At 57.6% G+C, this 27,717-nt stretch overlaps 1 protein-coding gene across 1 annotated transcript; it reads right to left on the bottom strand.

Annotated features, from left to right (window-relative positions):
• Nucleotides 1–1,532: 1,532 nt before the first annotated feature.
• Nucleotides 1,533–26,874, bottom strand: ITGB3 (integrin subunit beta 3). Its single transcript, XM_062018454.1, has 15 exons — nt 26,534–26,874; nt 21,179–21,264; nt 16,740–16,932; nt 14,975–15,227; nt 13,837–13,999; nt 12,187–12,348; nt 11,938–12,033; nt 11,656–11,745; nt 9,773–9,907; nt 8,734–9,163; nt 5,432–5,654; nt 4,515–4,615; nt 4,264–4,383; nt 3,485–3,651; nt 1,533–2,821 (listed from the first exon to the last, which is right to left on the bottom strand). The coding sequence occupies exons 1-15, from the start codon at nt 26,589–26,591 to the stop codon at nt 2,753–2,755; spliced, it is 2,346 nt and encodes a 781-aa protein (XP_061874438.1). The 5' UTR covers nt 26,592–26,874; the 3' UTR covers nt 1,533–2,752.
• Between the last annotated feature and the right edge of the window lie 843 nt (nt 26,875–27,717).

Below are 27,717 nucleotides of genomic sequence, written 5' to 3'. Positions count from 1 at the left end.
GAGTCTCTTAGGGATGCTGCTTTTAGAATCAGAGTCACGTTGGTTGGAAAAGCCCGTGAAGCTCCTGGAATCCCAGCTCACAGTGCCAAGGCAACCCCTACCCCACAGCCTCAGCACCTCAGCTCTGTGGCTTTGGGATCCCTCCAGGGCTGGGCACTCCCTCAGCTCCCTGGGCAGCCTGGCACAGGGCTGACACCCCTCTGAGGGAAACAGTTCTGCCTCAGCTCCAGCCTCAACCTCCCCTGGGGCAACTTGAGGCTGTTTCCTCCTGTCCTGTCCCTTGGGAGCAGAGCCTGACCCCCAGCTCCCTGCAGCCTCCTGCCAGGGAGTTGCAGAGTGCTCCTGTCACCCCTGTGCCCCAGACTCCAGCTCACTCTGCCCTGGAGCAGCCCCAGTCAGCTCAAGGGGTCTCGTCCTCCCTCATGCTACAGCCAGACACCCCTTTGCCTTCCCCTCAGCCCACCCTGAAGCTGAATTACTCCTCCTGAGGCCAAACCCAACCCCAGAGCTCACTTGGCTGCTGGAAATAGTCCCCTGAGCCCTGCCCAGTGCAGCTGGGGGTGCTGAGTGCTGCTCCAGGTGCCCATGGGCTCTGCTGCCTTCCTCCCTGTTTTAGAGGCTTGGAATCATTTCAGATAGAAAAGAGGTTTAAGATCACTGAGTCCAGCCCCTGCCCTCACCCTGCCCAGCCCAGCACCACCCCACAGCCCTCAGCACCTCAGCTGCTCAGATCCCTCCAGGGCTGGGCACTGCCCTAGCTCCCTGGGCAGCCTGGCACAGCGGCTGACACCCCTCTCAGGGAAACAGTTCTGCCTCAGCTCCAGCCTCAGCCTCCCCTAGGGCAACTTGAGGCTGTTTCCTCCTGTCCTGTCCCAGAGCTCACTTGGCTGCTGGAAATAGTCCCCTGAGCCCTGCCCAGTGCAGCTGGGGGTGCTGAGTGCTGCTCCAGGTGCCTGATCACCCTTCATAGGCTGGGATAGGGGTATTAGAGAACCAAACACAGCTTGTGTGGCACCTCGTGCCATCCCAAACTGCTGCTTTGAGGGGTGGCCGCTGGGTGTCTCTGCAGCCCCGTGCCATGCGGTGCTGAGTGCCTGCACAGGATGGGGGCACAGACAGGATCCTCCTCATGGGTTTGGCAGCCTCACCCTCAGCCCAGCTGCCCCTGCAGCAGTCCCAGCCCAGCTCCCCTCCTCTGAGGGCTTCTCACCACATGGGAGGGCTCAGAGGAACCTAGGGGGCAAGACTGGAGGCTGCTGGGGTGCACCCCCCTTGCAATGGAGCGAGGTGGCTGCCAGGAGTACCCACAGCTTGCCCTGTGCCCCCAAACACATCGTCCCCACTCAGGAGGGCACCAATAACACAGCACAGATGCCCGTGGGAGCCCTGCAGGCACTGAATCCACCATCCCTCACCCCATCTCTGCTCAGAGCAGCTCCCAGAGCCCTGCTGGGGTGCCAGGGGCTGCCCCTGGGGCAGGAAGCATGGGCACAGAGCACTGTGGGCACCAGCACTTCATGGCTTGAGCTTTACAAATGGTCTTTATTGGTACTTTAGTGGAGTGAATTGCTGCTGCTCATTTAAACCCCCCTTCCACAACCTCCCCCCAAGCCTGGGGCTCAGCCCCAGCTCCCACCCAGCCCCTGGGGACAGGGACACACAGCCAAGGTGCTGCTGGGACCCTCAGGACCAGCCCCACACTGGGCACAGGGCCTTGGTTGCTTTTTGGAGTAAGGGAGGGGAGTAGAGCCCCAGAGCTCTGGCTGGGGCAGGACCCAGGCAGCAGCACTGCTGCAGCCACACTCTGCTCCTGGGGTGATGCTTGTGGTCTCCCTCAGGAGACAAAAGCTTGGGTGACACACAGCCCCCAGCAGCAGGACATGGCTTCAACCTCACCTGCTCTTCTAGAACTGCCAGAAAGCCAACCCTGGTGCAGTTCTGTATCCCCAAAAGAACAGGAGAGGGAGAGGAGGGTCAGGCTCAAGGGCTAAGAGGCATCACAACCCTCCCCAAGCTGCTGCCTGCACATCCACGTGCTTTGGGACGTAGAGGTGATGGAGGGGGGCACAAGGGAGCTCAGCAGCCTCTCAGGGGCTGAGCCAGCTGCAGCTGGCACCAGCACAGCTCATGCTACATAGAATTGGGCCAGTGGTGCAAAGGGAATGCACATGAAGGTGAAGAGGAAGGGCACATTGCTACTGGGGCGCTGCTTTTCACCCAGCAGCACCACAAATGGGTGGCTGCAAGAAGCAGGAGGTTGCTGGAGCAATATCTTCAAGCCATAAAGCCACACCATGGCTTCTGCCTGCTGACAAGTGGCTTTAGCTGCCCTGTGCCCCGAGGAGGTGGCAGCTGCTGTGCCCTGAGGAGGAGGTGGGCAGCTCCTGTGCCCCCCAGGGGCTGCATTGGCTGACACACACACACACACACATTGGGAGCAGGCAGAGCTTCATGGAGAAGAGCACAGCTCAGCATTTGGTTCAAGCAGCCACTGTTGAACCGATGAGCACCAAAGAGTTCACAGAGAGGCAGAGAAAGGCTCATTTCTCTGCATTCAGTGTATGGAGGGGCCTCCTGTCACCCCTTGGCCGACCTACTGAGGTATAGAATGAGAGGAAAGCACATCCCTGCAGTGAGAGTGGGGTGAAGGACACCAAGGGCTTTGGAGGCAGTCCAGGGACTGTTCAATTACACACAGGCACACACAAGCTCTTCTGCCAGCTGGGCTCCAGAAGATCCCAAGGGTCAGCCCTTACATGTTCCCACGGTATGTGATGTTGGTGAAGGTTGATGTGGCCTCTTTGTATAAAGGGTTGTTGCCCTGGAAAGAGAAGAAAGAGCAGCATCACTCTGTGCTTGACCATCAGCATTCATTGCACTTTACAGCTGAGGCAGCGTTTCAGCTTTGAGGGCTGGATCCATGCCTCTGCTCCAGGCTTTGGCTGAGCAGTTTAGCAGCTGCCCATGAGGTTTCCGTGGGGGACAGCAGGGAAAAAACTGCTGTGGAGGAGAAGAAAGGCAGCAGGAGCTCAGGAGCAGAGAGGCCTCTTGAAAGAGGCACCCAATCCATCCCATCCCTTCCCTCTGGGGAGCTGGGAGGTGAAGGAGAGGTGGGGGGCAGGCCCCAGCTCCCTCCCTTGTGCTGTGGGTGCCTCAGCCCTTCCAGCATCCCGTGGCAGGGGAAACCTTCCTCCTTGCTCATGGGATGGAAACACTGGTGTGGGGGCAGTGAGTAAGAGGGTCATGCTGCTGACAAGTGCTGGGGAAGTTGGAGAAGCATCTGGAACATCTGCTATTGCCTTTGCAAGGTTGAAGGAACGGGGTGTCCAGGCTGGCAGTCACCCCGAGTCCTGGCAGGGACACCCTGCCACGCTTCACACAGGGATCAGACAAGCTGATCCTTAAGGACCAGAGCAACTGGGCTCTTGTCCTCAGAGGCTGTAGGATTCAGAGGCTCCCCGGCCAGCACACCTGAGCCACTCACCGTGTCCCACCTGGCCCTGGCCTTCTCCTCCTCGAAGCGAGCGAACTCCCGGCGGTCGTGGATGGTGATGAGGAGCTTCCAGATGAGCAGGGCAGCGAGGCCAATGAGCAGGATGGCACCTGTCACTGACAGCAGCACCACCAGGATGTCTGGCCCCTTTGGGCACTCTGGGAGAGGGAGGAAGGTAAGGTTTTTGGGAGGGGTTTCGGTGTCCCCAAGGCAATTAAAAGCAGCTCTGTTGGAGACGGAAAGCCTGGCTATGGGTACAAGCAGCTCGTCTGGTCTCAGGAGGGTTTCATCCTCTCCTGTTGCCTCCATCCTCTCAAAGCCTCCAGCCTTGAGCACAGCAGGATCTAGAAAGGAAGGGCTGCCAGTGCCATCCATGTGCTGAGATCTCTGAGCTCCTGTGCACAGGGCAGGGGCTTGCACCAGAAGCCCAGGTCAGGGGCATGGAAGACCCTGCTTAAGGTGGGGGATGACAGTAGAGACTAAGCCCTGCCTGGCTAACAGGAGCCAGCTCTGATCTGCTTCTTGAGCAGAATCACACCCATGGAGTTAGAAGCAGGATGATCAGGGCAGTGGGATGGTTGTGCCCCATCCTTGGCCCCAAGTGTGGGGGTGAAATAACCAAGAAAGGTGCTGAGATGTGAGCCAGGCAGGGAATGCGGCACAGAGCAGGGAACAGAGGAGCTGTTTAACCCCTCTCAGCCCCTGCCTCTTACCAAAGGGACACAACCCCCCTCCAGTTGAGCACAGAAAGCCACACTGCAGGCTCTTACCTGGCTCCTCAATAACATAGAGGATGGACTTGCCACTGGAGTCCTCGTAGTACTGGAACCTCACCACGCAATCCTCCTCGTCCTTGTAGGTGCAGTTCACGGCGTCTTTGCCTCTGTCAGCTGCCAGAGCGAGAGGCTCAGAGCCCTGGCAAGCCAGGGGGTGCCCAGGCAGAGGGGAAGCAAGCAGCATATGCAGCCCCTCACCCTCAGGATTGGCACACTGCAGGGCAGGGCTTGGGGAAGCCTCTTACCCAGCTCCTGCACCGTCTGGATCTCGTCGCGGCACATGCGGCTGCAGGACTGGCCCTCTGCCAGCGCTCCCCTCTCGAACTTCTTGCACTCCACACACTCCCTGAGGAAGAGGAGGGAGGTACTGGGAGCTCCTTCATGCTCTCTCCAGGGAGACTGGCAAATCTTTACAGTCTCAGGCTGGGGGAATTGCTGCTATCCCAACCCAACTAGGCTGCAGCTGGTGGGAGCTCCCGCTGCCATGCTTCCTGAGAGGAGTGGCCCAGCCCAGCTCTCTGCTGGAGCCCCCATAGAATCATCATGCTTGGAAAAGCTCTTGAAGCTCCTGGAATTCCAGCTCTCCCCTCACAGTGCCAAAGCAACCACTACCCCGTGGCCCTCAGCACCTCAGCTCTGTGTGTTTGGGATCCCTGCAGGGCTGGGCACTGCCCCAGCTCCCTGGGCAGCCTGGCACAGGGCTGACACCCCTCTCAGGGAAACAGTTCTGCCTCAGCTCCAACCTCAACCTCCCCTGGGGCAACTTGAGGCTGTTTCTTCTCGTCCTGTCACTTGTGACTTGGGAGCAAAGATGGTCACTGCTCCCCTCAGCCTCCTGGCAGGGAGCTGCACAGAGGGCTCCTGGCTCCCCTCAGCCTCCTCCAGCCTCATCCCCTCAGCTTTTCCTCATCAGATTTGTTCTCCAGCCCCTTCCCCAGCTTCTTTGCCCATCTCCAGCCCCTCAGTGTCCCTGTGGCAGGGAGTGAGGAGCCCAGCACTGAGCACAGCCCTGGAGCTGCAGCATCCCCAGAGCCCAGCACAGGGGACAATCCCTGCCCTGCTCCTGCTGCCACCCCACTGCTGAGCCCAGCCAGGATGCCCTTGGCCGTCTTGCCCCCTGCCTCCTGCTCCCAGGCTGTCCCAGCTCTCTGCCCCCTCTCACTTTTTGATGGTGCAGGCATCAGGGCAGGTTGGGCACTTCTCACAGGTGTCCCCGTAGGAGCCGGGCTGGGTGCAGTCGCACTTGCCGCAGACGCAGGAGCCGTGGCCGCTGCACACCAGCCCGTTGCTGGACACACACGTGTCGGTGCGGCTGGTGCAGTTGCAGTAGTCACCCGTCCAGTCCGAGTCACACACACAGTCCCCACAGCTGCACTGCCCATGGCCTGCACATCAGAGAGTCCCACAATCACACAGTGGAAGGGGTTGGGAGGGACCTTTAGAGCTCATCCAGTCCAACCCCCCTGCAGAAGCAGCTCCCACCTAGATCAGGGAGCACAGGAACGTGTCCAGGTGGGGCTTGAAGAGCTCCAAGGAAGGAGCCTCCACACCCTCCCTGGGCAGCCTGGGCCAGGGCTCCCTCACCCCAACACTCAAACAGTTTGGCCTTGTGTTTCAATGGAGCTGTTTGTGTTCCAGCTTCATCCCATCACCCCTTGTCAGAGCCAGAGGGCATCAGAACACCCGCATGTCCCCGTGGATCCCCATGAGCAACCACCCACGTGAGATGCCCATGTACCCAGAGTGGCAGCTCCACCTCTGTGGGCAAAGCAAAGCAGAGCAGCCACCCACTGAATCACAGAGTCTCAAGGGCTGGAAGGGATATGGGAAGCTCACCCAGTGCAACCCCCCTGCCAGAGCAGCACCACCTAGAGCAGGGCACACAGGAACTCATCCAGCTGGGGTTGGGATGGCTCCAGACAAGGAGCCTCCACAGCCCATCTGGGCAGCCCCTGCCAGTGCTCCCTCACCTCAACAGGGAACAAATTCTGCCTTGTGTTGCTTTGGAACCTCTTCTGTTGCAGCTTGTCCCCATTGCCCCTTGTCCTGTCACTGCCCATCCCTGAGCACAGCCTGGCTCCAGCCTCCTCACACCCAGCCTTGATGCATTTGGAACATGAATGAGCTCACCCCTCAGGCTCCTCTTCTCCCAGCTGCAGAGCCCCAGCTCCCTCAGCCTTTCATCATCCCCTGTCCTTTAGGTGGGACAAAGAGCAGCTCACACCAAACCTCAACCTTCCCCATGTCCCTAGAACTCCTCTTATTCCACCCAAAGCAGGATGTCACTGCCAAAGCCCAGGCTGAGCTGCCCCAGCTGGAGATGCTCAATCAGATCTGTCTCTGAGCTACTCAAGCTTTGCCTTGGGATCTCAGATTGAGTTGGGACACCTGGTCAAACCCCTCCAAAAATCCTCCTTGCTTCCCAGCCCCAGGGCAGACAGGGGAAGCCCCACGAGCTCTGGGGATGGCTTTAATCAGACAGACAGACATATTCAACTCCTGCCAAGGCCTGGAGCCCTTTGGCTTGTGGTTGGATTTCATCTCAAAGACAAGACTCAGGGAGAGGTTGAAATGCCACTGAGACTGCACACACCGACCTGTCCCAAGGCCTGGGTGTACTGGGGTGTGTTGGGAGCCTTGGTCCCAGTGGGAGATGATCTGGGCACTGTCATGGCCTCAGGGGCACCAGCAGGAGAGAAATGTGTAACCCTGTTAATGAGGAACTAAGGCTGAGTCAGGGCTGATGAGGCATGGAAAGAGACGAGGAGGCTGGAGAGAAGTGGCTCAGTGGGACAGGATGGATGCCAACTGGGGTCAGACAGATGATGTTGATGAAACAGCTTGCCCAGACAGAGGAGCAGTGCTTCATCATCGTCATCATCATCATCGTCATCACCACCCTTGGCCTGCTTCAGCCCACAGCCCTTGTGCAAACAGGCAGCAGGAAGAGGGCCAGGCACCCAGCTCCCTGAGGGCACTGACTGTTCAGGGTAGGGGAAAACCCAGGCTTCCAGCTTCCTTATCAGCAAGCTGCTGAGATAAAGGATCAATCCCAGCAGCACAGAGTGCAGCCCTGAGCCATGAAGGATTCCATTTGAGGGGCAGAGCAGGAGCTGAGTGTCACCTGGCCAGCAGGTCTCATCCCACCCAGCAGAATGAGATCACCTTTGGCCAATGACATTTTCCTGTGGATTTTGGGGCCAGCAGCAGGGAAGTGGGAGCTGGGGACAGGGAGGAGGGATGGCCACCCCTCTCTCATTCCCCTCTTGAATCACTTCTGGGGTGCTCTGCTCCTGGAGGGGATATGCCCCAGCTTTGTGCTCCAGTCCTGAGTGCTGGGTTTGCTCACACCTCAGTGCTTACTGGAGACACAAGTGAGAACCCCTAGATGGGGGTTCTGATGGGGAAGAGCCTTGGCACACTGGGGTATGTGAAACCACTCTTGAGATGGGTGTTTTGCAGAAAGAGGCTCCTTCCCTGGTCCCTGGCACAGGAGGAATACTCAAGGACATGGCTCTCTCTCCCTCCCCAGTATCAGCAGCCAGGGCTGGAGCAGGACAATCTGGTAGCACATGGAGGAGATGAATGTTCAGGAGGGCTGGTTCCATATGACCAGTGAAGGGGGAGGATTTGCTTCCTCTCCTCTTTTGCCAGAGGAGTGGCTGGAGGATAAAAATTGCCTCTGCCCACCTTAGCAGCTGAAGAGTGAGACCTCTGATGTGCCCGGGGCTGTGATCTGAGTGGGGTCCAGCTATTCCCTGCCCTTGGCACCCCAGTGGCTTCCCTCTGCCCATCAAGCCCATTGAGCCTAAGCAGGGATTGGGGTCTGCTTTTAACCCTCTAACCCATTACCCTGCCACACAAGGTGACATCAACTGCCAACAAGGAAATAATCCTGCCTGGAATCCCTTCATCCTCTGGCTGCTCCAGAGAAAGCCACAGCTGAGCAAGGCAGAGGTGGGGATGGTGCACAGGACCTAAAGCAACTGGCATCTCCTAGGGCCACCAAGATGATGGGGAGGAGCATCTCCCTTGTGCTGAAAGGCTGAGGGAGCTGGGGCTCTGCAGCTTGGAGGAGCCTGAGGGGTGAGCTCATCATGATTACAGTATGTAAAGGCTGGGTGTGAGGAGGCTGGAGCCAGGCTGTGCTCAGGGATGGAACAAGGGGCAATGGGTGAAGGCTGCAACAGAAGAGGTTCCAACACAACACAAGGCAGAATTTGTTCCCTGTTGAGGTGAAGGAGCACTGGAACTGCCCAGATGGGCTGTGGAGTCTCCTTGTCTGGAGCCATCCCAACCCAGCTGGATGAGTCCCTGTGTGCCCTGCTCTAGGTGCTGCTCTGGCAGGGGGGTTGCACTGGATGAGCTTCCCAGCTCCCTTCCAACCCTCATCCTGTTGATTCCCCTCATCCCTGGAGCAGTCCAAACGCCCTGAGCTGCCTCCCCTCCAGGGCCAACACTCACCCGAGCACATCTGACCCTTGAAGCGGACGCAGGAGAAGTCGTCGCACTCGCAGTACTTCCCCGTCACCTTCCCGAAGTCGCTGCTGTGACACACGCACTGCCCGCAGATACACTCTCCACGTTGGCTACAGACAGGCTGCCCAGGCCCAGGGCTACAGTTATCCTGCTGGGAAGGGTTGTATTCCTCCTCAGAGCACTCGCAGTGCGAGCCCAGGCGCCCCGGGTTGCAGCGGCACACGCCGCACTCCAGCGTGCCGTTGCCCCAGCTGCACGACGGGCTGGAGGCTTCAGCGTGGCTCTGGCAGGAACAGTCACACTCAAAGTTCACCACCACCCTCAGGCTGTCCTTGAAGCCCACAGGTTTGATGGTGAAGGATTTTTGCCTCTCCTCAGGGCAGCCTCGTACTTTGGCCTCGATGCTGAAGCTCACCTGGAGGGGGGGGAAAGGGATGGGTTTGGGTGTCAGAACCACCAGGGGACCTGATCGTAACAGGGATGGCATTTATCATCCCAGGTGTGTAAATGGGGACTAAAAACATCATCAGTAAAGAATGCAGACGTCTTCCTGAGGGGGAAAGGCTGTGGGACATGGGGCTGTTCAGCTTGGAGGAGAGGAGGCTGAAGGGGGGCATCTCATTAACACAAGTAGCTAACAACTGTTCGTCAGGAGGATGAGGCAGCACTTTTTTCCTGCTGTCTCAAGGAACGGGACAAGGGGGAATGGACAGAAGCTGGAACACAAGAGAGTTCCACTTGATCCTAAGGAAAAACTACTGTAGGGTGAGGGAACTCTGACCCAGGCTGCCCAGGGAGGGTGTGGAGGCTCCTTCTCAGGAGGTTCCCAACTCCTCCTGGACACGTTCCTGTGCCCCCTGAGCCAGGGGAAGCTGCTGGAGCAGGAAGAGTGAAGCTGGATGAGCTCTGCAGGGCCCTTCCAAAACCCACACCATGCTGGGATTGTGTGCTGCAGCTGAAACCGTTCTGGCAAAACATGTGGGCCATCTGAGAAGTTAGCACAAGAGCAGCAGAGATTCCTCACCGTGTCCCCAATCTTGAGCCCCATGCAAGACTTGAGCCCAGGGATGACCTCGTCATTGAGGCACGTGGCATTGAAGGCCAGGGACAGCTCTTCAGGGAGGTCACGCACCTCCAGCTCCACCTTGGAGCGGATTTTCTAGGGAGGAAGAGAGGAATGAGGATGAGGTTTGATAAGGTCAAGTGCTGGGGTCTGCCTTTGGGCTTCACCAAGCCCAGGCAGCTCCAGGCTGGGGCAGAGGGGCTGGAAGCTGCTGGAGGGAAAGGGCCTGGGGGGGCTGAACAGGAGCCAGCAGCATGCCCAGGGGGGCAAGAAGGCCAGTGGCATCCTGGCTGGGCTCAGCAGTGGGGTGGCAGCAGGAGCAGAGCAGGGATTGTCCCCTGTGCTGGGGATGCTGCAGCTCCAGGGCTGTGCTCAGTGCTGGGCCCCTCACTCATTGCCACAGGGACACTGAGGGGCTGGAGATGGGCAAAGAAGCTGGGGAAGGGGCTGGAGAACAAATCTGATGAGGAGCAGCTGAGGGAATGGGGGTGTTGAGGCTGGAGGAGGCTGAGGGGAGCCAGGAGCCCTCTGTGCAGCTCCCTGCCAGGAGGCTGAGGGGAGCAGTGACCATCTTTGCCCCCAAGTCACAAGTGACAGGAGGAGAAGAAACAGCCTCAAGTTGCCCCAGGGGAAGGTGAGATTGAAGCTGAGGCAGAGCTGCTTCCCTGAGAGAGGTGTCAGCCCTATGCCAGGCTGCCCAGGGAGTGCCCAGCCCTGCAGGGATCCCAAAGCTGAGGTGCTGAGGCCATGGGGTGGTGCTGGGCTGGGTGAGCTCAGGGCTGGGACTTACTCTTAAAAGCCTTTCCCAACCAAAATGAAGCCATGAAACAACCTCAGAATCCCTTCAGCAAGGCTCAAGGTGCCCAGAGGGAGACTTTTTGCCTCATTAACCATCAAATCACCGTTGAAATCAACCCCCTGGAGCATGATCATGAGCTACAAGAGGTACATGCTGGACAGAGGGGGCTGTATTCCTCAGCTCTGCCCCCCAGTTGTGAAATGTCACCTTGTAGTGGCAATTCTTGGGAATGAGATGGATGTTGCTGCTGTTTGCTGTGTCTAAGGAGTGTTCTTTTATCTCCTGGTGTGTGTGTGTGTGCTGGGAGGGGAGATTCCCCCATGCACCCAGCCCTCTAATAATCAGCCTTTCCCCCCCTTCTAAGGATGCTGAGGCTGCTTTAAGTCCCAGATCCTCCCTGCCACATCTGGCTCCTCCCTCAATTAGGGATTTAAGCTGCTGGAGTGGCTGCTTTCCCCTCTGAGATATGATTTAATCACCCACATCCCTGATCCTCTCCAGCCCTGCAGCCCCTGTGCCAGGCTGCCCAGGGAGCTGGGGGAGTGCCCAGCCCTGGAGGGATCCCAAAGCCCTGGGACTGAGGTGCTGAGTGCCAGGGGTTAGTGCTGAGCTGGGCAGGGTGAGGGCAGGGCTGGGACTTGATGAACTTAAAGGGTTTTTCCAGCCCAAGCAGTTCTCTGAGTGCTGAAGATGACAGCACAAGCTGGGAGGGCTCAGCCTTGGGCAGGGGTCCCCCCAAGCCTCACAGTGCTCACACACACACAGGAAAGGAGCCAAGTGCCCTGGGTTTTTCTCAGGACTTGGTTAATGTCATTCCCTACAGATAAATGCCTTTGAGGATGGGAAGGGGCAGCCAGTGAACACAGTGATGTCCCTTCCCTGGAGTCCCTGCAAGTGTGGGTGGAGACAGATGCTCACAGCTGCTCCAGGGAGATGCTCAGGGCTGGAGGAGCTGCCAAATCCCTGTGGGCTGTTTGCACTGTGAAGCAGTGGCTCTTTGGAGAGGGAGAGAGCTGTTGTGGGGCCCATCACATTGCAAACTCACCCCATAGGAGTCCACGATGAGCTGCAGGACGTTGCTGGAGTCTCTGGACAAGGTGCCCACGGTTGTGCCTGGGATCAGCTCACTGTAGTTCTGGAGAAACAGGATAAGCACAGTCTGCTTGTGATGGGTGGATGTGCCATGGCTTGGCCAAACCCTGTCCAGGCACAGGGGAGCTTCTCAAGAAGCTTTGGTAGGACAGGAGACCACCAAGCTGTGTCCCACCATCCGTGACCAGCTGCAGAAGATGCTCCTTGGGACCCACCAGCCCCCCGAGGATGTTACCTGGTAGAGTCCAACAACTGTATCTGTCACAGCAAAGATCAAGTTGATGTTCTTCTGTGAGAGTTTCTCAGTCATCAGGCCCAGAGAGGGATAGTCCTGGGGAAGAGGAGAGACTGTACCCTGGGAACATCTACCTTCAACCACTCTGGTCTCCATCGTGGCCTCCCAACCACAGCTGGACCACCTTCCCATGGGGACCCTCAGCAGGAGCCCTGAGCTCCACAGCCCCAAGCAGGGGTGGGGATTTACCAGTGTGGTGGAGGCAGAGTAGAAGTTATCCTTGTCAATGTGGCACTGGGCATCATTGGGTTGCACAATGCCAGCCAGCCTGCCATCCAGTGCAATGTGGGTCTTGGCATCCGTGGTGAACACCAGCAGGTGGGAAGCATCATTCCTCCAGCCAATCTTGTCCTGGAGCAAAAAGCAGCTCTCAGTTGCTTGGCAGCACGTGCCCAGCACAGCCCTAGATGCCACCAGCCCATGTCATGGCCTAGCCACAGGGACCAGCCTGTCACTGCAGAGCAAAGTGAGAGCAGTTGGTGTCCCAGGGAAGGGCTGTGAGGGGTGTGTGGGCTGTGGAGCAAGGCAGGAGGCCAGGGGCTGCTTGTCCTGCTGAGAGATGGCTTTTGGCTTGCTAATCAAAGTGGCTAATGACTGCAGGGCTGACATGGAGCCATCATCAGTTCCCAGGCACCTGCCCTGCTCCTCTCTCCTCCCAGCCCGTGTAAGAGCAGCCCTGTTGTTCCCTTGCCAAGGCTGTTGCTCTGGAACTGTTGTAGCTGACTGCTCATCCTCTCCAGATCTGAACCCCACAGCAGCTTCACAGGGCTCGTGCTCCTGTCCTGGGGGGGTTGGGTGGTCTCTGCCAGCCCACCAGGCCCAGCCTGATCACAGAATCCCACCATGGTGGGGGCTGGAAGGGTCCTGCAGAGCTTAAGTAATGTGAGGGAGCTGGGAGGCTGGAGACTCATCCTCTCTCCCAGTGGAGCCTGTGGGGGTGGGCAGACAAGGCAAACACTGCCAGAAGGAATTAGTCTCTGTCTCACATGGGAACATGTCAAACAGCTTTTGAGCAGAGGCTCAGCTCTGGGCCAGATGACTGCAGGGAGAGACGTGGTCAGTTTGGCACCCAGGGCTTGGTGTTTTCCCATTCCATGGCACAGTGTGTGCTGGGATCACACAATCCCACCATGGTGGGGGTTGGGAGATTCCTGCAGAGCTCCTCCAGCCCAAGCCCCTGCTCAGGCAGCTTCCCCTGGCTCAGGGGGCACAGGAATGTGTCCAGGGGGGTTTGGGAACCTCCTGAGAAGGAGCCCCACACCCTCCCTGGGCAGCCTGGGCCAGGGCTCCCTCAGCTCAGCACCAAGGGAGCTTCTCCTTGTGGTTTAAGTGGAACTGTTTGTGTTCCAGCTCAAAAAGCTGGAGGAAAGGGCAACATCCATCACCCTTTGTCCCGTTACTGAGCACTACAGAAGAAAAGTGTCACCTCATCCTCTTGACATCCACACTTTAGTGCCTTATGGGTGTGAATGAGCTCCCCCCTCAGTCTCCTCTTGTCCAGCCTGAGCAGCCCCAGGGCCCACAGCCTTTCCTCAGCAGGAACATGCTCCAGTGCCCTGAGCATCTTGCTGGCCCTGTGCTGGCCTCTCTGCAGCACTTCCCTGTCCCTCTGCAGCTGGGGAGCCCACAACTGGCCCCAGGACTCCAGATGAGGCCTCAGCACATGCGGCAGAGCAGAGCAAAGGGGAGCAGAAGCTCCCTGGCCCTGCTGCTGGATCCACACTCTGCTGGATGCCCCCAGGCTGCCATTGGCTTCTTGCCCATATTGCTGTCTCCTGTTTCGTTTGCTGCCCACCAGACCCGCAGGTGCCAGCCCCAGCAGCCCTGGCTGCCCCTTACATCACACACTGTAGCCTGGATGATGGCATCGAAGCCGCCCTCGGGCGCGTCGCGGTTCCGGGACACGCTCTGCTTCTGCACCTCCTCGTTGAAACGGGTCACCTCATCCGTCAGGGACAGCACGTGCTTGTAGCCAAACATGGGCAGGCAGGTTTCCCCAATCCTGGGTGAGGAGAAGAGACAGGGCACAAGGCTCACAAGGCTCCTCCAGTTCCCACCTCTGTCCCACAGCCATCCCACAGCCCTGCCCAGGAGCCACCGAGTCACTGAGTGGGAAGGGCTGGGAGGGACCTCAAAGCTCATCCAGTGCAACCCCCCTGCCAGAGCAGCAGCACCTAGAGCAGGGCACACAGGGACTCATCCAGCTGGGGTTGGGATGGCTCCAGACAAGGAGCCTCCACAGCCCATCTGGGCAGCCCCTGCCAGTGCTCCCTCACCTCAACAGGGAACAAACTCTGCCTTGTGTTGCTTTGGAACCTCTTCTGTTGCAGCTTGTCCCCATTGCCCCTTGTCCTGTCATTGGCCATCCCTGAGCACAGCCTGGCTCCAGCCTCCTCACACCCACCCTTGATGCATTTGGAACATGAATGAGCTCAGCCCTCAGGCTCCTCTTCTCCCAGCTGCAGAGCCCCAGCTCCCTCAGCCTTTCAGCACAAGGCAGATGCTCCACTCCATCATCTTGGAACAGACCCAACCACCCCAAGAGCTCAAGGAGCTGGTGAAGGACCTTTTTAGGAACCAATCACACGGTCTAGAGATAACTGGGCTCAGCCTCCATCCTGCTGGGACTTCTAGGGGTTTCTTTCTCTGAGCCTCAACACCTCTCCTGAAAGAACAACTGTGACACTGCTTCCCAGTCACACTGATCCTTTTAGTTTACAGAATCCCAGGATGCTGGGGGTTGGAAGGGCCCTGCAGAGCTCCTCCAGTCCCACCCTTCCTGCTACAGCAGCTTCCCCTGGCTCAGGAGGCACAGGAACGTGTCCAGGTGGGTTTGGAACCCTCCTGAGACAAAGCCTCCACACCCTCCCTGGGCACCCACGTCCTTCTGACACCCATTGCATGCCTTCCTCACCACGTTCCAGTCACATCCCATCCACTTCTGGCCCTCCCAGGACTTCCTCAGCCTACCACTTACTCATAGCAAGGGTTGGTGATGGCTTGTGGAGGAGAGATGTACATGTAGGGCGAAATGGGCTTGTCCACGAAGGCGCCGAAGCCGATGCGCAGGTTGCTGGTGAGCTTTCGCATCTCACTGGCCAGCTTGGTGCCCAGGTTCTGGATGTTCCTCAGGTCATCCTTCATGGAGTTGGACAGGTCCATCAGGTAGTAGATATCCACAGGGTAATCTTCCACCTGCCGCACTTGGACACGGAAGGTCTGGGAGTCGTCTGGAACAGGACAGGGCAGCAGAGTGAGAGATCATCTCCTGGGAGGAACCAAGGGACAGTTCACCACAGGACCTGGGAGAAAGCCAGCCTGGGGAGGTCAGCAGGAGCCCCAGGGGGTGGTTTAAAGCTGTTGGGAGGAGAACATCCCAGTGCAACACAAAGGAGGTGGCAAATGTCATCGCCAGGATGGGAGCGGATCCTCCTGCTCTGAGCTGACCTCCCCAGGCTGTCCTGGATGAACCTAGGTGGGACCTGCTTCAACACAGGGCTTGGACTAGATGATCTCTAAAGGTCCCTTCCAGCCCCTCCCATTCTGTGGTTACCAGTGTGGCCAACACATGCTGGATGGAGTGGAGCACTCGGTGAGTGGGCAGCAGGATCTACAGGGGTTACCAGAGGTCTGCAGGGCTGCCTCAGCCTTCTCTGAGCTCCCAGAGCCTCTCCCATCTCTGTTCCTTCCCTCTCCTCTGGGCTCCTCTCAGCTCCTTCTGGGAGATGAAACCAAACCCTTCTCAGGTAGGACCTTGTGGGGAACAGGCCAGTTTTTGATGGTTTTAGCACTTAACCCCCCACTAAAACAGCTGAAAACGCTTCAGGTTGACCTTTTCTCCTGCCTTTTAGAAGAAACAAAGGTTGTTTCATGCTGTTCTTTGACATGGAAGCTGGGGCCTTCTCAGAACACCTCCAAAGGCTGAGGGAAGAAACCTGCAGGCTGCCTCTACTCCTCCCCAGGGCAGCAAACCTTCCTGCCTCCTGCCAACTATCTTTAGACCTCAACGGAGCAAAGAGCAGCTGCATGTGAGGACACCTCTGCCTGCTGCCATTCAGCTGGGGCAGACCCAGGGCTGCACACAGCCTGCCACGTGCTACCAGCCACTGTGATACCTGGCTCTGGGGCTTCCCATCAGCACAGGGAACCCCGATTGCTCCTTGCCGAGGCTGGAAAAGTCACCCATGAGTGTGCAGCCTTGGGCTGGGCTGTGTGTGGGGCAGAGCACAGCGATGGCACAGCTCTCTCCACGTGCCCCAAACTGCTTTGGTGACCCTGGGTGAGTGCTGTCTGGTAGTTTTACCTCCTGCCTGCCATCCCTTGAAGTTCCTTTGCTGCTGGCAAATGACCAGAAGACTTAATTGGCTCCAACCTGCCAGGCTGAACTGAGCCTGGGAAATTAAAGGGAGCTGTTGGCAATCCAACCCCACCAGCTGCTCCACAGCTTGTTAGGCACCAGCTGATGCCCACCACAGCAGAGCCTAAACCCCGAATGGCTTTAGTTGCTGAAGTCACGTCCCATGCTACCCCTCAGGATACTGCCAGATGGAACCAAGTTGCCTCAACAGCAGCAATCATCTTGCAGACAGCCTGGCTGCTCATCAGGGATGTTGCTGGAGGCTTTGGTGTCGTTTTCAGCCTGGTCCTGCCCCTGATGGACACGAGCCAGCCTTGGGCAAAGTGATGCCTCCCTCGTTATTGAGCCCTTTGGGTCATGCCCACTGCAGTTTGGAGCCTCTCACCCGGCCTCAGGTTGAGCTGTATTTTCTGGGGGCTCATCTGGGTGGTGGTAGAGCTCCCTGAGCCTTTGTCACTGAGGGGCTGGTTCTCCAGGACGGTCACAGTGCTGGTGGGGGACTCGATGTCGGCCAGCCCACAGCCGCTCTGCAGCAGGTTCTCACGCAGGTCACAGCGAGGGGACGACTGTGGCAAGACCTGGGGGAAGAGGGACACAATCAGGAGCCAGCTCCCCCCAGGAACCCTTGGATCATGCCAGGAGGGGGACAGACAGAGCCCCTTTTTTATCCCCAGGATCTGCTTCATCACATCTAATGCCAAGCTGGGGTAAGAAGCTTTTTGGGCACACGGTTCCCTCTGCTTGAGGGAAGGGATCCAGAATCGATGAGTCCTACAGGTTTTGGCCTGCTGTGTTGCATGAGAGAGCTCCCTGCCAGGAAGGAGCAACGGATAACATCTCCCTTTCAAACCCCATCCTGTCTCTGAGCAGCTGGGGCCTCAGGTTTGGCAAAGCTAAAGGGAAAGCCTGCCCCTATGGGATGGCTAGAAGAGGGTGAGGTGGGATGTGTGTGGCAGGCTGGGGGCGAGGAGGAACATGAACACAGCAGGCTGGGGGTGAGGAGAAGAGGCTGGGACTCCTTTTCTCATGTTCTTCTAGACTTTGGCAAAGGATGAGGCACCTTTTCACCCCCTTTCCTTGACTCATGCCCTTAGGAATCTCTCCCTGAGCAAAGAACAGGCTTGTTGTGGGTGAGGCCAGCATCCTTGGTTCCTGCATGAGGAAGGTTCAGGCTTATCTGCAGCTCCTCAGTTTCCTGCTGGACGGAGCTGGATGGGGGAAAAGAACCCAAAAAAGGAGTGAAAGAGCAAAAAAAGAGGCCACAGGGCTGGGGGAGAAGCTGTCAAGTGCACATCAGGGGCAGGAAGCACAAAGTGTGGAGTCATGGTGGGGTTCTAACCCCATCCTTCCTTTCCTAGAAAGCTCCCAGCTCCTTCCCCTTATCACAGCATGTTCAGAAGGGCTCAAGTTGCTTCAGTTGCTTATGAAGACAAATACAGGAAGAATTTCTCTCCCTGGATCTGTTGCTGTCAGTTCCCAGCAGGGCAGCAGCCACCTTCCCTAGGAGGGGATTCCTCCTTCTCCTTCCTCCAGCCCAAACCCTTCTCCATGGCAAGTCCTGCAGCAGATGACCTTGCCCAGCACCTCCCTGAAGCAAACAGCAGTGCTGCAAGTTCTGATGGGGGCTGACTCAGCTCTTTCCCTGCTCCTGAAAAGCTGGATCTGAACTCTGCAGCCTCTCAGCACGGCCAAAACTTCCTCAGCCACAACCTTGGCTCCACTGAGTTCAAGCTGGCTCAACCCAGGAATGAATTTGTGGGTTTGAAGCAAACAAAGTGGGGAAAGAGAAGAATGCAAACAGTCTGAGGCGGCCTCTGGAAGCAGTGGCCAAGCCACAGCCAGTAAATACATCAGCAGGCATGTTCCCTCCCCCACAGGCTCTGGCTCCCACCCTGGCTGCCTGGACAATGTGCTGGGGGTGAAAAGGACAAGTCATCCTCCCAAATTAGCTCCTTCACACCCACCCATCCCCAGGCCTCTGGTGAAGGAGGAGGTGGCTGCTTGGCTCCAGATCCCACCCAGCATCACCCACACTCCTGGCTCATGCAGACAGGGGTTTGGACTGTGGTGCTGGGCTCATGGGGAGTTCCCAGGGGCTCAGATGTCACGGAGCACCTTATGGCATTTGCAGCAGCATTCCTACTGTGAGGTTCTCATGGAGAAGCTGTGTAACCCCAGGGCTGCACCCTTCCCCTGGAGCCCCAGACGTCAGGACTGACTCAGGACGGATGTGAAGCTCCCAGGAGGCAACAGTTACTGGGCTGTCAGTGGGACATTTGCCCGTGAGATCCTCACAGCATCCACAGCATCTCTTGGGCTGAGCTGAAAGCTGCTTCCCTGCAGCGAGACAGAGGTGCCTGAGGGGAACCTGGAGCTGGGGAGCACCTCAGCCAAGAGCTTCTTACAGTTGGAAAAGCTCCTGAAGCTGCTGAGTCCAAGCCCTGGCCTCACCCTGCCCAGCCCAGCACTGACCCTCAGCTCCGTGGCTTTGGGACCCCTCCAGGGCTGGGCACTCCCCCAGCTCCCTGGGCAGCCTGGCACAGGGGCTCACACCCCTCTCAGGGAGACAGTTCTGCCCCAGGACAGAAGCCCTGATGATTTTATCCCATTTACAACCTCCAAACCCCACCAGGGAGGGCAGGGTCAGGCTGTGTGTGAGGCTGGAGGCAGCCACACATCCCCAGGGCATCTTGTGGGATCAGCCTCTCTGCAAGAGAGCTCCTGAGATGACCCAGAGTACTGAAGCCTCTGCAGATCACACACTAAAACCCTTCCAGCAGCTCCTCTAAACCATCAAACCTTTACCCCAAAGGAGCCCCAAGCAGGTCACATTCTGGGGGGTCTGAGACCTTGTGCTGCTGATCTCCAAAGTGATTTGAGAGCCACATCTCAGGGTTGAGGCTGAGATGGAAAGGCCATCCCAAAGGGAGTGGATGGGCACAACTAGTGGTTGTTTAAGGCTGAAAGGAGACCCCATTCCCTTCTTGCCAGGTTAGAGCAGGAGCTCAAGCAGGCAGGGTGGATGGCAAAAGGGCTGCAGGGAGAGCAGCAGGAGCACAAATAAAGACACTACCCCTTTAAGAGAAGGGAAGGAGGAGGGGGGCACAGTGTCAGAGCCCTTCCCTCCCTTAGGGAAATTAGACAAACCCACAGCCAAAAAGCCAAAGAGAGCTCATTTGCTAAATGAGGAGCATGTGGTGCAGATGTTGGAGGCTGAGCTGCTGAGCACAGCCTGGCTCTGGCAGGCAGAGCTGTTCCCTCACTGCTTGTCACTCTGTCCATGAGCACAGCCCTGAGCACAGCACTAGAGAGATTTCCTTTTTTGGAAGCCTTTGGTGATGTGGAGGAGGGAAAAGAAGAAACAACCAAACCCCTGTCACAGCTTCCACTGCAGCATGGAGCCACTAACCCAGCGCAGGGGGGTGGGAAGGAGGGAGAGCAGCTCAGCCCAGCCCATTCCCCTTCTTGGAGAGAAGCTCTGTAATCACACTGCATATTTCAGCCAGTCTTTGGGGGTGATTAGGTAGGGCACAGCATCAAGATGCCTCCCTAATCTGATGGGCACAGCAAGCAGAGGCAGCTCCTCCCAGTTCACAGCCATCCCCAAAGCACTGGGCTGTGCTGGCAGCAGCCAAACAGTGTTTGCCAGCTTGGATCGTTTCTGTTCTCAGGTGGGAGGGTACCACAGGCACAAGTGCAAGCCCAAGGAAGTGGAGCTGCATGGATGGAGAAGCTGAAATCCCTGGCAGAGAGGGAACTGCTCTGAGTTGGTTCATTGAGGGGCTGGAGAGTGGCCAGAGCCAAGTAGAGGAGCTGGGGAAGGGGCTGGAGCACAGGGGTGCTGCGGAGGGGCTGAGGGCATGGGGGTGTGGAGCCTGGAGAAGAGGAGGCTGAGGGGAGACAGGAGCACTCTGCAGCTCCCTGACAGGAGGCTGAGGCTGGAGCTGAGGCACAACTGTTTCCCTGAGAGGGGTGTCAGCCCTGTGCCAGGCTGCCCAGGGAGCTGGGGCAGTGCCCAGCCCTGGAGCGATCCCAGACCATGGAGCTGAGGGCTGTGGGTTAGTGCTGGGCTGGGCAGGGTGAGGGGAGAGCTTGGACTTGATGAATTTAAAGGTCTTTTCCAACCCAAATGGTTCTAGAAGCTGCAAAGCCCTGGAAGAGGTTTTATCACCTCTCCCCACCCATCCATCCCAGCCTCACCTCCCCTTGTCTCTGCCCAGAGGCTGCTCTCCCATCCTCTTGGGAAACTCCCTCGTCTTACAGCTCTCACCCACCCAGACATCACCAGTTTAGAGCCCCAGCTCAGCTCTGACATCCATCTTTACCCCCCTAAAGAGCAGCAGGCACCTTGTCCTCCTTTCCCATGCAAAACCCAAAGCTTTTAAAGCCAAACCCTGTCTTCCAATCAGTCTTTTCCCTTCCTCCCCTCAGGTTTCTTGCCCTTTCCAGCCCCTTCCAGCAATCAGACCCCTTTAGCCAGAGCTTGACAATGGATTTGCAAGAATCCAGCCAAAAGGAAGCTTGGGCTTGAGAGACAAAGTGAACTCCCAAGGGGAGCATCAGCCTGCCTCAATATCCTCAGCTAAAGGGCAACACTTTAGGAGCAAGGAGGGAATGGGCAGCCTTGAGCCCCATGATGTGCATCTCCAGCTGTGGTCAGAGCCACATACCAGCCAGGAATGTGTTTAGACACTGTGGGAAGACATGGAAACCAAGCTCCTGGCTGCAAGACAAGAACCAGCAGCCACCCCACAGCCTCATCCCTTCCTCCACGTGCTCTGTCCTGCTCGGGGACACAGCTCAGCCTTCCCTCAAAGCTCTTACCTCTGCAGAGCACCATGCACAGAGGGGGCTGACAGCCAGGCACTGCTTGCAGGAGTTCACCCCACGGGTGGTGCAGATGTTACCCCCTGAAACAGCAAAAGGGAGAGCACTTAGAGGCTGCAGAACACACAGGCCACGTGTGCTGGAGTCACAGTGCTCAGCTGAGAGCTTCCTGAGCAGACACAAGCCTCAGCACACCAGGACTCTGCTCCAACCCATTGCTCAGCCTGTTATAGCTCCCTCCCTGCCCCTTCTATAGCCACCTCCCCAGCCCAGCACCAGCTGAGCTTCATCCTGCCCAGCACTCAGCATCGTTTCCCCATCTGCCAGCTCCTTAAAGGGTCTCCCCCAGCCCTGCAATGTTGTGCTTGTGTTGAAGTGAAGCCCTCACAGTGCCTGGCCTTGACTTGGGGTCAAAGCCACGGAAAGGAGAGGAGGGAAAGTCCAGAAACGTGCTGGCAGCAGTCTGTGCTGATGCCCCAGGGCAAAGGTTGGGCTCTGCTGGTGGAAGTGGCATGAGAAACACACACTGGCATCGGCTGTGATGGTCACAAGCTGGTGGGTCCCTGTTAGGGGATTAAAAGGCCCCCCAAAGATGCCCACAGGGACCCCAGGGCTGCAGCAGAACTCGGTGGAGCAGGAGGAGCTGCTCTGGCAGAGGCAGAGCTGGGTGGCTCTGCACTTCCCAGGGGGAAGCCCCAGATGGGGGCATGGCCATGGTGCTGTCACTCCCTCCCTCCCTCCTTCCACAAGCATCCCAGCAGGGTTTTAGGGCTCCCCAGGCAGAGCAGACCTCAGCCACGTCCCTGCTTGGCTAAGGGAGCCCAGGGGGTTGCAGTGAGCTGGGGGTCAGGCTCTGCTCCCATATAACAAAAGGAAACAGCCTCAAGTTGCCCCAGGGGAGGTTGAGATTGGAGCTGAGGCAGGACTGTTTCCCTCAGAGGTGTCTCTGAGAGCAGCAGGCACTGAGGTGTCCCCTTTTGCCTTGTGGCTCCCTGTCTGTGCAGAAAAACAAGGCTCATTTCTCCCCAGCCACAGGAAATGCAACACAAAGCAGGGCGAGGAAGTGATGAAATGATCTTGTCAGGTCTTTGGGCAGAACCCCAGTGACTTGTGCTTGTGCCTGTTGGCACACAGCCTGGAGTGCCTGCCTCTGTGTGTGTGTGTGTGTGATGGATGTGTGTGCACATGGGGTGTGTCAGAGGCTGTGCTGGGCTGCAGCGTGGCCAGAGCCAAGGGAAAGGGGCTGGGGAAGGGGATGGAGCACAGAGGTGCTGGGGAGGGGCTGAGGGGATGGGGGTGTGGAGCCTGGAGAAGGCTGAGGGGAGCACTCTCTGCAGCTCCCTGACAGGAGGCTGGAGTTTGGAGCTGAGGCAGAGCTGTTTCCCTGAGAGGGGTGTCAGCCCTGTGCCAGGCTGCCCAGGGAGCTGGGGCAGTGCCCAGCCCTGGAGGGACCCCAAACACACAGAGCTGAGGTGCTGAGGGCCAGGGGGTAGTGCTGGGCTTGGTGATATGAGTTGAGTGATTAAACTTGATGACCTTCACGTCCTGAAGGCTGACAGCTCCTGGGGGGTGTGATCCCAGGACACCCTGTGTGCCTTATCAGACCTTTGCCCCTCACACTTAACCCCAACTGCCTGAGCATCAGCTTTGGGGTGCCATCAGCTCCTCCATGGACCAAAACACTCAGCTGCAGTGAAGATGCAAAAAGGTTTGAAGCTGACCATCACCCAAAAGAGCAACAAGTTGGTCTCTGGTGCCAGAGGACACTCAGTGATGTGGAAACAACAACGTTACCTCCTGGAGTGGATGGGGTCAGGGGAGCCAAGGCTTGGCAAAGGGGAAAGGCAACCCCCACAGTGCTGGCTCCTGTTTCTCCTGCCTCTGTGTGAAATCCCTCCTGCCCTGCCAAAAACCCGAGCACATGCCTTGGATTTGGGGCTGCCAGTGGCTCAGCCCTCCAGGGAAGGCATTAGCCTGGCAGCCCTCAGGGACAAGGGCAGCCCTGGCAACTTGTGCTCAGGATTAAAGTCTCAGGGCTGGGAAGAGCTTCTGCAACTGCAGGTCACAGAATCATAGGATGGGAGGGGTTGGAAGGGACCTTTAGAGCTCATCTAGTCCAAACCCTCCTGCTAAAGCAGCTCCCACCTAGACGAGGTCCTTGGGGAGGGCTGGCATCCCCCTGCTTGGATGCTCAGGCACTGGAGGAGAGGTGCCAGGTGCCCATGCAGGGGTTTCATTGCCTTCTGCTCCCTGTAGTAGCTGGGTCCTGCTGCTGCCTCATAGAATCTCAGCATGGAAGGGACCTGCAGAGCTCAGCCAGCTCAGTCCCCTGGCTCAGGGGGCACAGGAACGTGTCCAGGTGGGGTTGGGAACCTCCAGAGAAGGAGCCTCCACACCCTCCCTGGGCAGCCTGGGCCAGGGCTTCCTCACCTCAGCCCCAGAGGACTTTCTCCAGTGGCACTCTTTGTGTTCCAGCTCATGTCCATCACCCCTTGTCCTGTGACTGGCCACCACAGCCCAAAGTGTCACCCCATCCTCCTGACACCCACCCTTTAGGTACTTGATAACATCCCCTGTCCTCAGCCTTCTCCAGGCTCCTCAGTCTGAGGCCTCATGGCTGTGGTGGTACCCACCCACCCACCAGCTCCTGTTTAACACCAAGGTGGGGTTTGCTCCCTCAGGGCTGGGCTTTACCAGCATCCAGTGTGCTGGGGTAGTGCAGAGCCGACAAGGGCATGCTCCAGCCGTGCTCCCAGGCAGCTCACATCAGCATCCATCCACATCCCACCTCAAGCACATTGAGCCAAGTGTCTCAGCTGCTCCCTGCCTCAGTTTCCCTCCCTGTGCAGTGCTAACCCCGGGCTCAGCAATACCCTGCTGCACTGAGACGTGCTGGAGGGGAGGGTTTGCAAGCCTGAGCCCTCGTCTACCTCTCCTTCACCTCCTCATGCTGCAAAACCTGAGCTCTGGGGCTGATGAGATGAAAGCCTGAGGCTGCCTCAAGTGCCAGCTCAGGGACGTCTACCCCAGAGTGATGGGTCTATCATATCCAGCCCCATTCCTGGCTGCATTTCACTTGGGGCTGGATGGAGCAGGGCCACCCCTTCCCCCTGGGAAGGAGCCAAAATGCCCTGGGGTGATTAACAGCCAACAATTATCACCAGCCAAACAGGCAGCTGAGAGGAGACAGCTTCACCCCCCCTGCCCCTGCAGGGAAACATCCCTAATTGGGCATTTCCAGCCTTGCCTGCAGATAGCAGGGAGGGAGGGAGAGAGGGAGGACCTTGGGGTGATGCAAGAGGAGAGCAGAGGCTGCAGCCTAACGCCCCAACCTGGCTGTGGGCAGCTTACCAAGACCTCAGCACTGCTTAAACGAATCAATTCTGCCTTGAGTTGCTTTTTTTCCTCCCCCCTTTTTAATGTTGGGGGCTTCTTTTTCCATCCCCCAAACCAACCAAAGCACAAAAGCTTCCTTTCTTCTCCTATGGAAGCAGTTGGTCTCAAAGATGTGATCCTACAAACCTGAGGCTCTGGAGTGGAAAAGAAGCCCTGGCCCATGAAATACAAAGCAACAGGAGCCTGGGAACCATCCACCTGGGGCTGGGCAATGCTTCAGCCTCCAGCCAAGGGAAAATGCTGCCCTTGAAATGGCCCAAAGTTGAACATTACCCTTCCCTGGCTGGGGAAAAGATGACTCAGTCCTCAATCTGTACTGGAAGTGACCTCCAGGGCTTTGGCTTTTTCCTCTCCTCTGCCAATTCGAGCAGGAATGTGCACACACAGAACTTGGTGAAGGTATTTGAACTTGTTCAACACACAGAGCAGCTTGACAGCCTCTCTGTTTGCCTCAAGGGATGAGGATTGTGGGCCTTTCTGCCTCACCTCCTGCCCATTCCATCCTGGGGCCGTTGGGTTTTTCCTTCTGAAGTCTCTCCCTGGCTGCCAGAGCCTTCCCCAAGGGTGAGATGTCCCAGGCTGGGCTCAGCTGACACACAGGACCAGAGAAATCACCTGCACAGCCCCAAAACCTATAACCCCAAACTCTCCCAGGGCTGCTCTTCCACCCTGCCTTGCTGACAGCTCACTGCAGCAGCAGATCAGAGCCTCAGGGCTCTGGGAACTCACCAGTGCCTGGGAATTCACCAAAGCCTGCAACCATGTGGTCCCAAACTCCTTGGAGTGGCTTAATGGGATGGATTCAGGCAGGAGGAGCTGAGAACACCTCAAGGTTTGGCACTTGCAGGGGTTGCTCTGTGCCTCTGTGATGAGGATTTGGGCTTTTCTGCCTCATCTCCTGCCCACTCCATCCTGGGGCCGTTGGGTTTTTCCTTCTGAAGTCTCTCCCTGGCTGCCAGAGCCTTCCCCAAGGGTGAGATGTCCCAAACTGAGCTCAGCTGACACACAGGACCAGAGAAATCACCTGCACAGCCTCAAAGCCTCTTGCAGGGCTTCTCCTCTCTCCTGTCCTGCTGACAGTTCACTGCAGCAGCAGACCAGAGCCTCGGGGCTCTGGGAACTCACCAGTGCCTGGGAATTCACCAAAGCCTGCAACCATGTCGTCCCAAAACAACCCGGGAGCGGCTTTGGAAACAATGGGGTGGATTCAGGCAGGAGGAGCTGAGAACACCTCAGGGTTTGGCACTTGCAGGGGTTTGCTTTCAGCAAACACACCTGGGGAGCAGGTAACGCTCTCCACTCTTCACAAAGTGGCATTTTAGGGCTGGGGGGGGGGTTGAAATACAAAGGGCATTTGTCCTGCAATCCCACGTTTGAAGGTGAGGGCTCTGGGCTTTAACATCCAAACTCTCTTTGTCCTGAAGTGGGAGCGGAAAGGCAGAGCTTTGGAAGCCAAGCACTCAGCTAAGGTGAGGAAAGAGAGCGAGAACACGGGGCAGCTGACCGAAACACACCCCCGAGCCCTTCAAGTGATGCAGGCACAGCATCCTGTGTCATTACTGTCCCCAAGCCCTGTCACTTGGTGGGAGAGAGCATGCAGAGAAACAGCCTTTCTCTGCCCTTTTTGCCCCCCCTGCAGCCTGTCCTTTGCGTGCCTCGGTTTCTCCCATCTCTGAGGAGGATCTTGGCACTGAAGGAGAGCTTTGTCAAACCCCTTTGAGAGCCACCAGCCAGCAGCTCCAGGACAATCCCTGCCCCGAGAGCGCGTTTTTGCTGCTGAAAGAGGATGTCAAGTCACACCCTTGAAGCGCTCCCATCACAAACCCCTTCCAGCCCCACTTTGCTGTTTCCCCCAAGCCATGGGAACAGAGAAAAGCCTTTGAGGCTTTAGGGGGAAATCAATCCCGGGCAACGAAACGAGCTTGAAACAGACAAAGCCCTTGGCTTGAAACTTACCCCAAGCTCCGGCAGCGCAGAGCATCAGGATGCCCAGAGCAACCGAGAGCTTCCCCATCTCCTCCTCCAAAGCAGCTCGGTCCCGGAACGGTGAGAAGCAAAAGCCGGAGCAGCCAGAGCTTTTGAGCGCTTGAGGAGATGAATCATGAGGCTGGGTGGTTTCTGACAGCGAAGCGGGGCGAGGGGACCGGCCGGAGGAAACTGAGCTGCCTCGTCACTTGGGGTTTGCAGCCGGGAGCTGCCCCCGCCCCGTTCGTCTCTGGACTCCTCACGCTGCTGCTTTTGCCTCTCTCTCAGCTCAGAGACAGACCTAAGGAAGCCTGGCAGCGAGTCCGAAGCACTGCTGACCTCCAGCCCCGCTCCCCGAGCTGGGAATAGGCTCTTTCCTATAGGCTCTTTCTCTAAAGCCTGGCAAAAAAAAACCCTCCACCTCTTGCTCACTCCCTTCTTTCGCTTAACCCTTGCGTGGAAGGCAGAAAGAGCAAGGATTTATAGGGCAACAGAGCAAATGCAGAGAGGTGGGGAGGCTTCTGGGCTCCCCTCCCTAAGGGAACTGGGAGAAAAGGGAGTATCTGTGCTTGAAATGAAGCTGGGAGCTGAGACACAGCCAAGGATTGGAGCTGGTGAGACCAGCAGTTCGTGTTTGGTCATGGCAAAGGGAGAGAAGTTCAGCTTTGGAGCTGATTTTCTTCTCATCTGTGTTGGTTCGCCCCAACTCTGTGTCCTCAGAAATTGCTCCTGTGCTGAGCAAGCCCAGGGAGTGGGATTTGCACAGGGATTGTCCTGGAGCTGCTGGCTGGTGGCTCTCAAAGGGGTTTGACAAAGCTCTCCTTCAGTGCCAAGATCCTCCTCAGAGATGGGAGAAACTGAGGCACGCAAAGGACAGGCTGCAGGGGGGGCAAAAAGGGGAGAGAAAGGCTGTTTCTCTGCATGCTCTCTCCCACCAAGTGACAGGGCTCGGGGACAGTAATGACACAGGATGATCCAACACAGGGATGTCCTGAGAAGGAGCCTCCACACCCTCCCTGGGCAGCCTGGGCCAGGGCTCCCTCACCCCAGCACTGAAGGAGTTTCTCCTCCTGTGCCAGTTGAAGCTTCTGTGTTCCAGTTTGTGCCCATTATGGCTTGTCCTGGCTCTGGGAACCACAGCAGATAGTGTCACCCCATCCTCCTGACAGGTCCTG

Source organism: Colius striatus, chromosome Z (assembly GCF_028858725.1).
Source record: "Colius striatus isolate bColStr4 chromosome Z, bColStr4.1.hap1, whole genome shotgun sequence".
In the NCBI taxonomy this organism is placed as follows: Eukaryota; Metazoa; Chordata; class Aves; order Coliiformes; family Coliidae; genus Colius; species Colius striatus.
Note: the sequence above shows the minus strand (reverse complement) of the source record. Positions and strands in the feature narration are given on the sequence as shown.

What these genes read in the sequence shown, in the direction of transcription:
- ITGB3 (XM_062018454.1), bottom strand. Translation starts at nt 26,591, where the DNA reads ATGGGGAAGCTCTCGGTTGCTCTGGGCATCCTGATGCTCTGCGCTGCC. An exon ending in GTGCATGGTGCTCTGCAGAG is followed by an intron (nt 16,933 to 21,178) that starts GTAAGAGCTTTG and finishes CTCTTCCCCCAG; the next exon opens with GTCTTGCCACAGTCGTCCCC. An exon ending in GGCTCAAGATTGGGGACACG is followed by an intron (nt 9,164 to 9,772) that starts GTGAGGAATCTC and finishes CCCCCCCTCCAG; the next exon opens with GTGAGCTTCAGCATCGAGGC.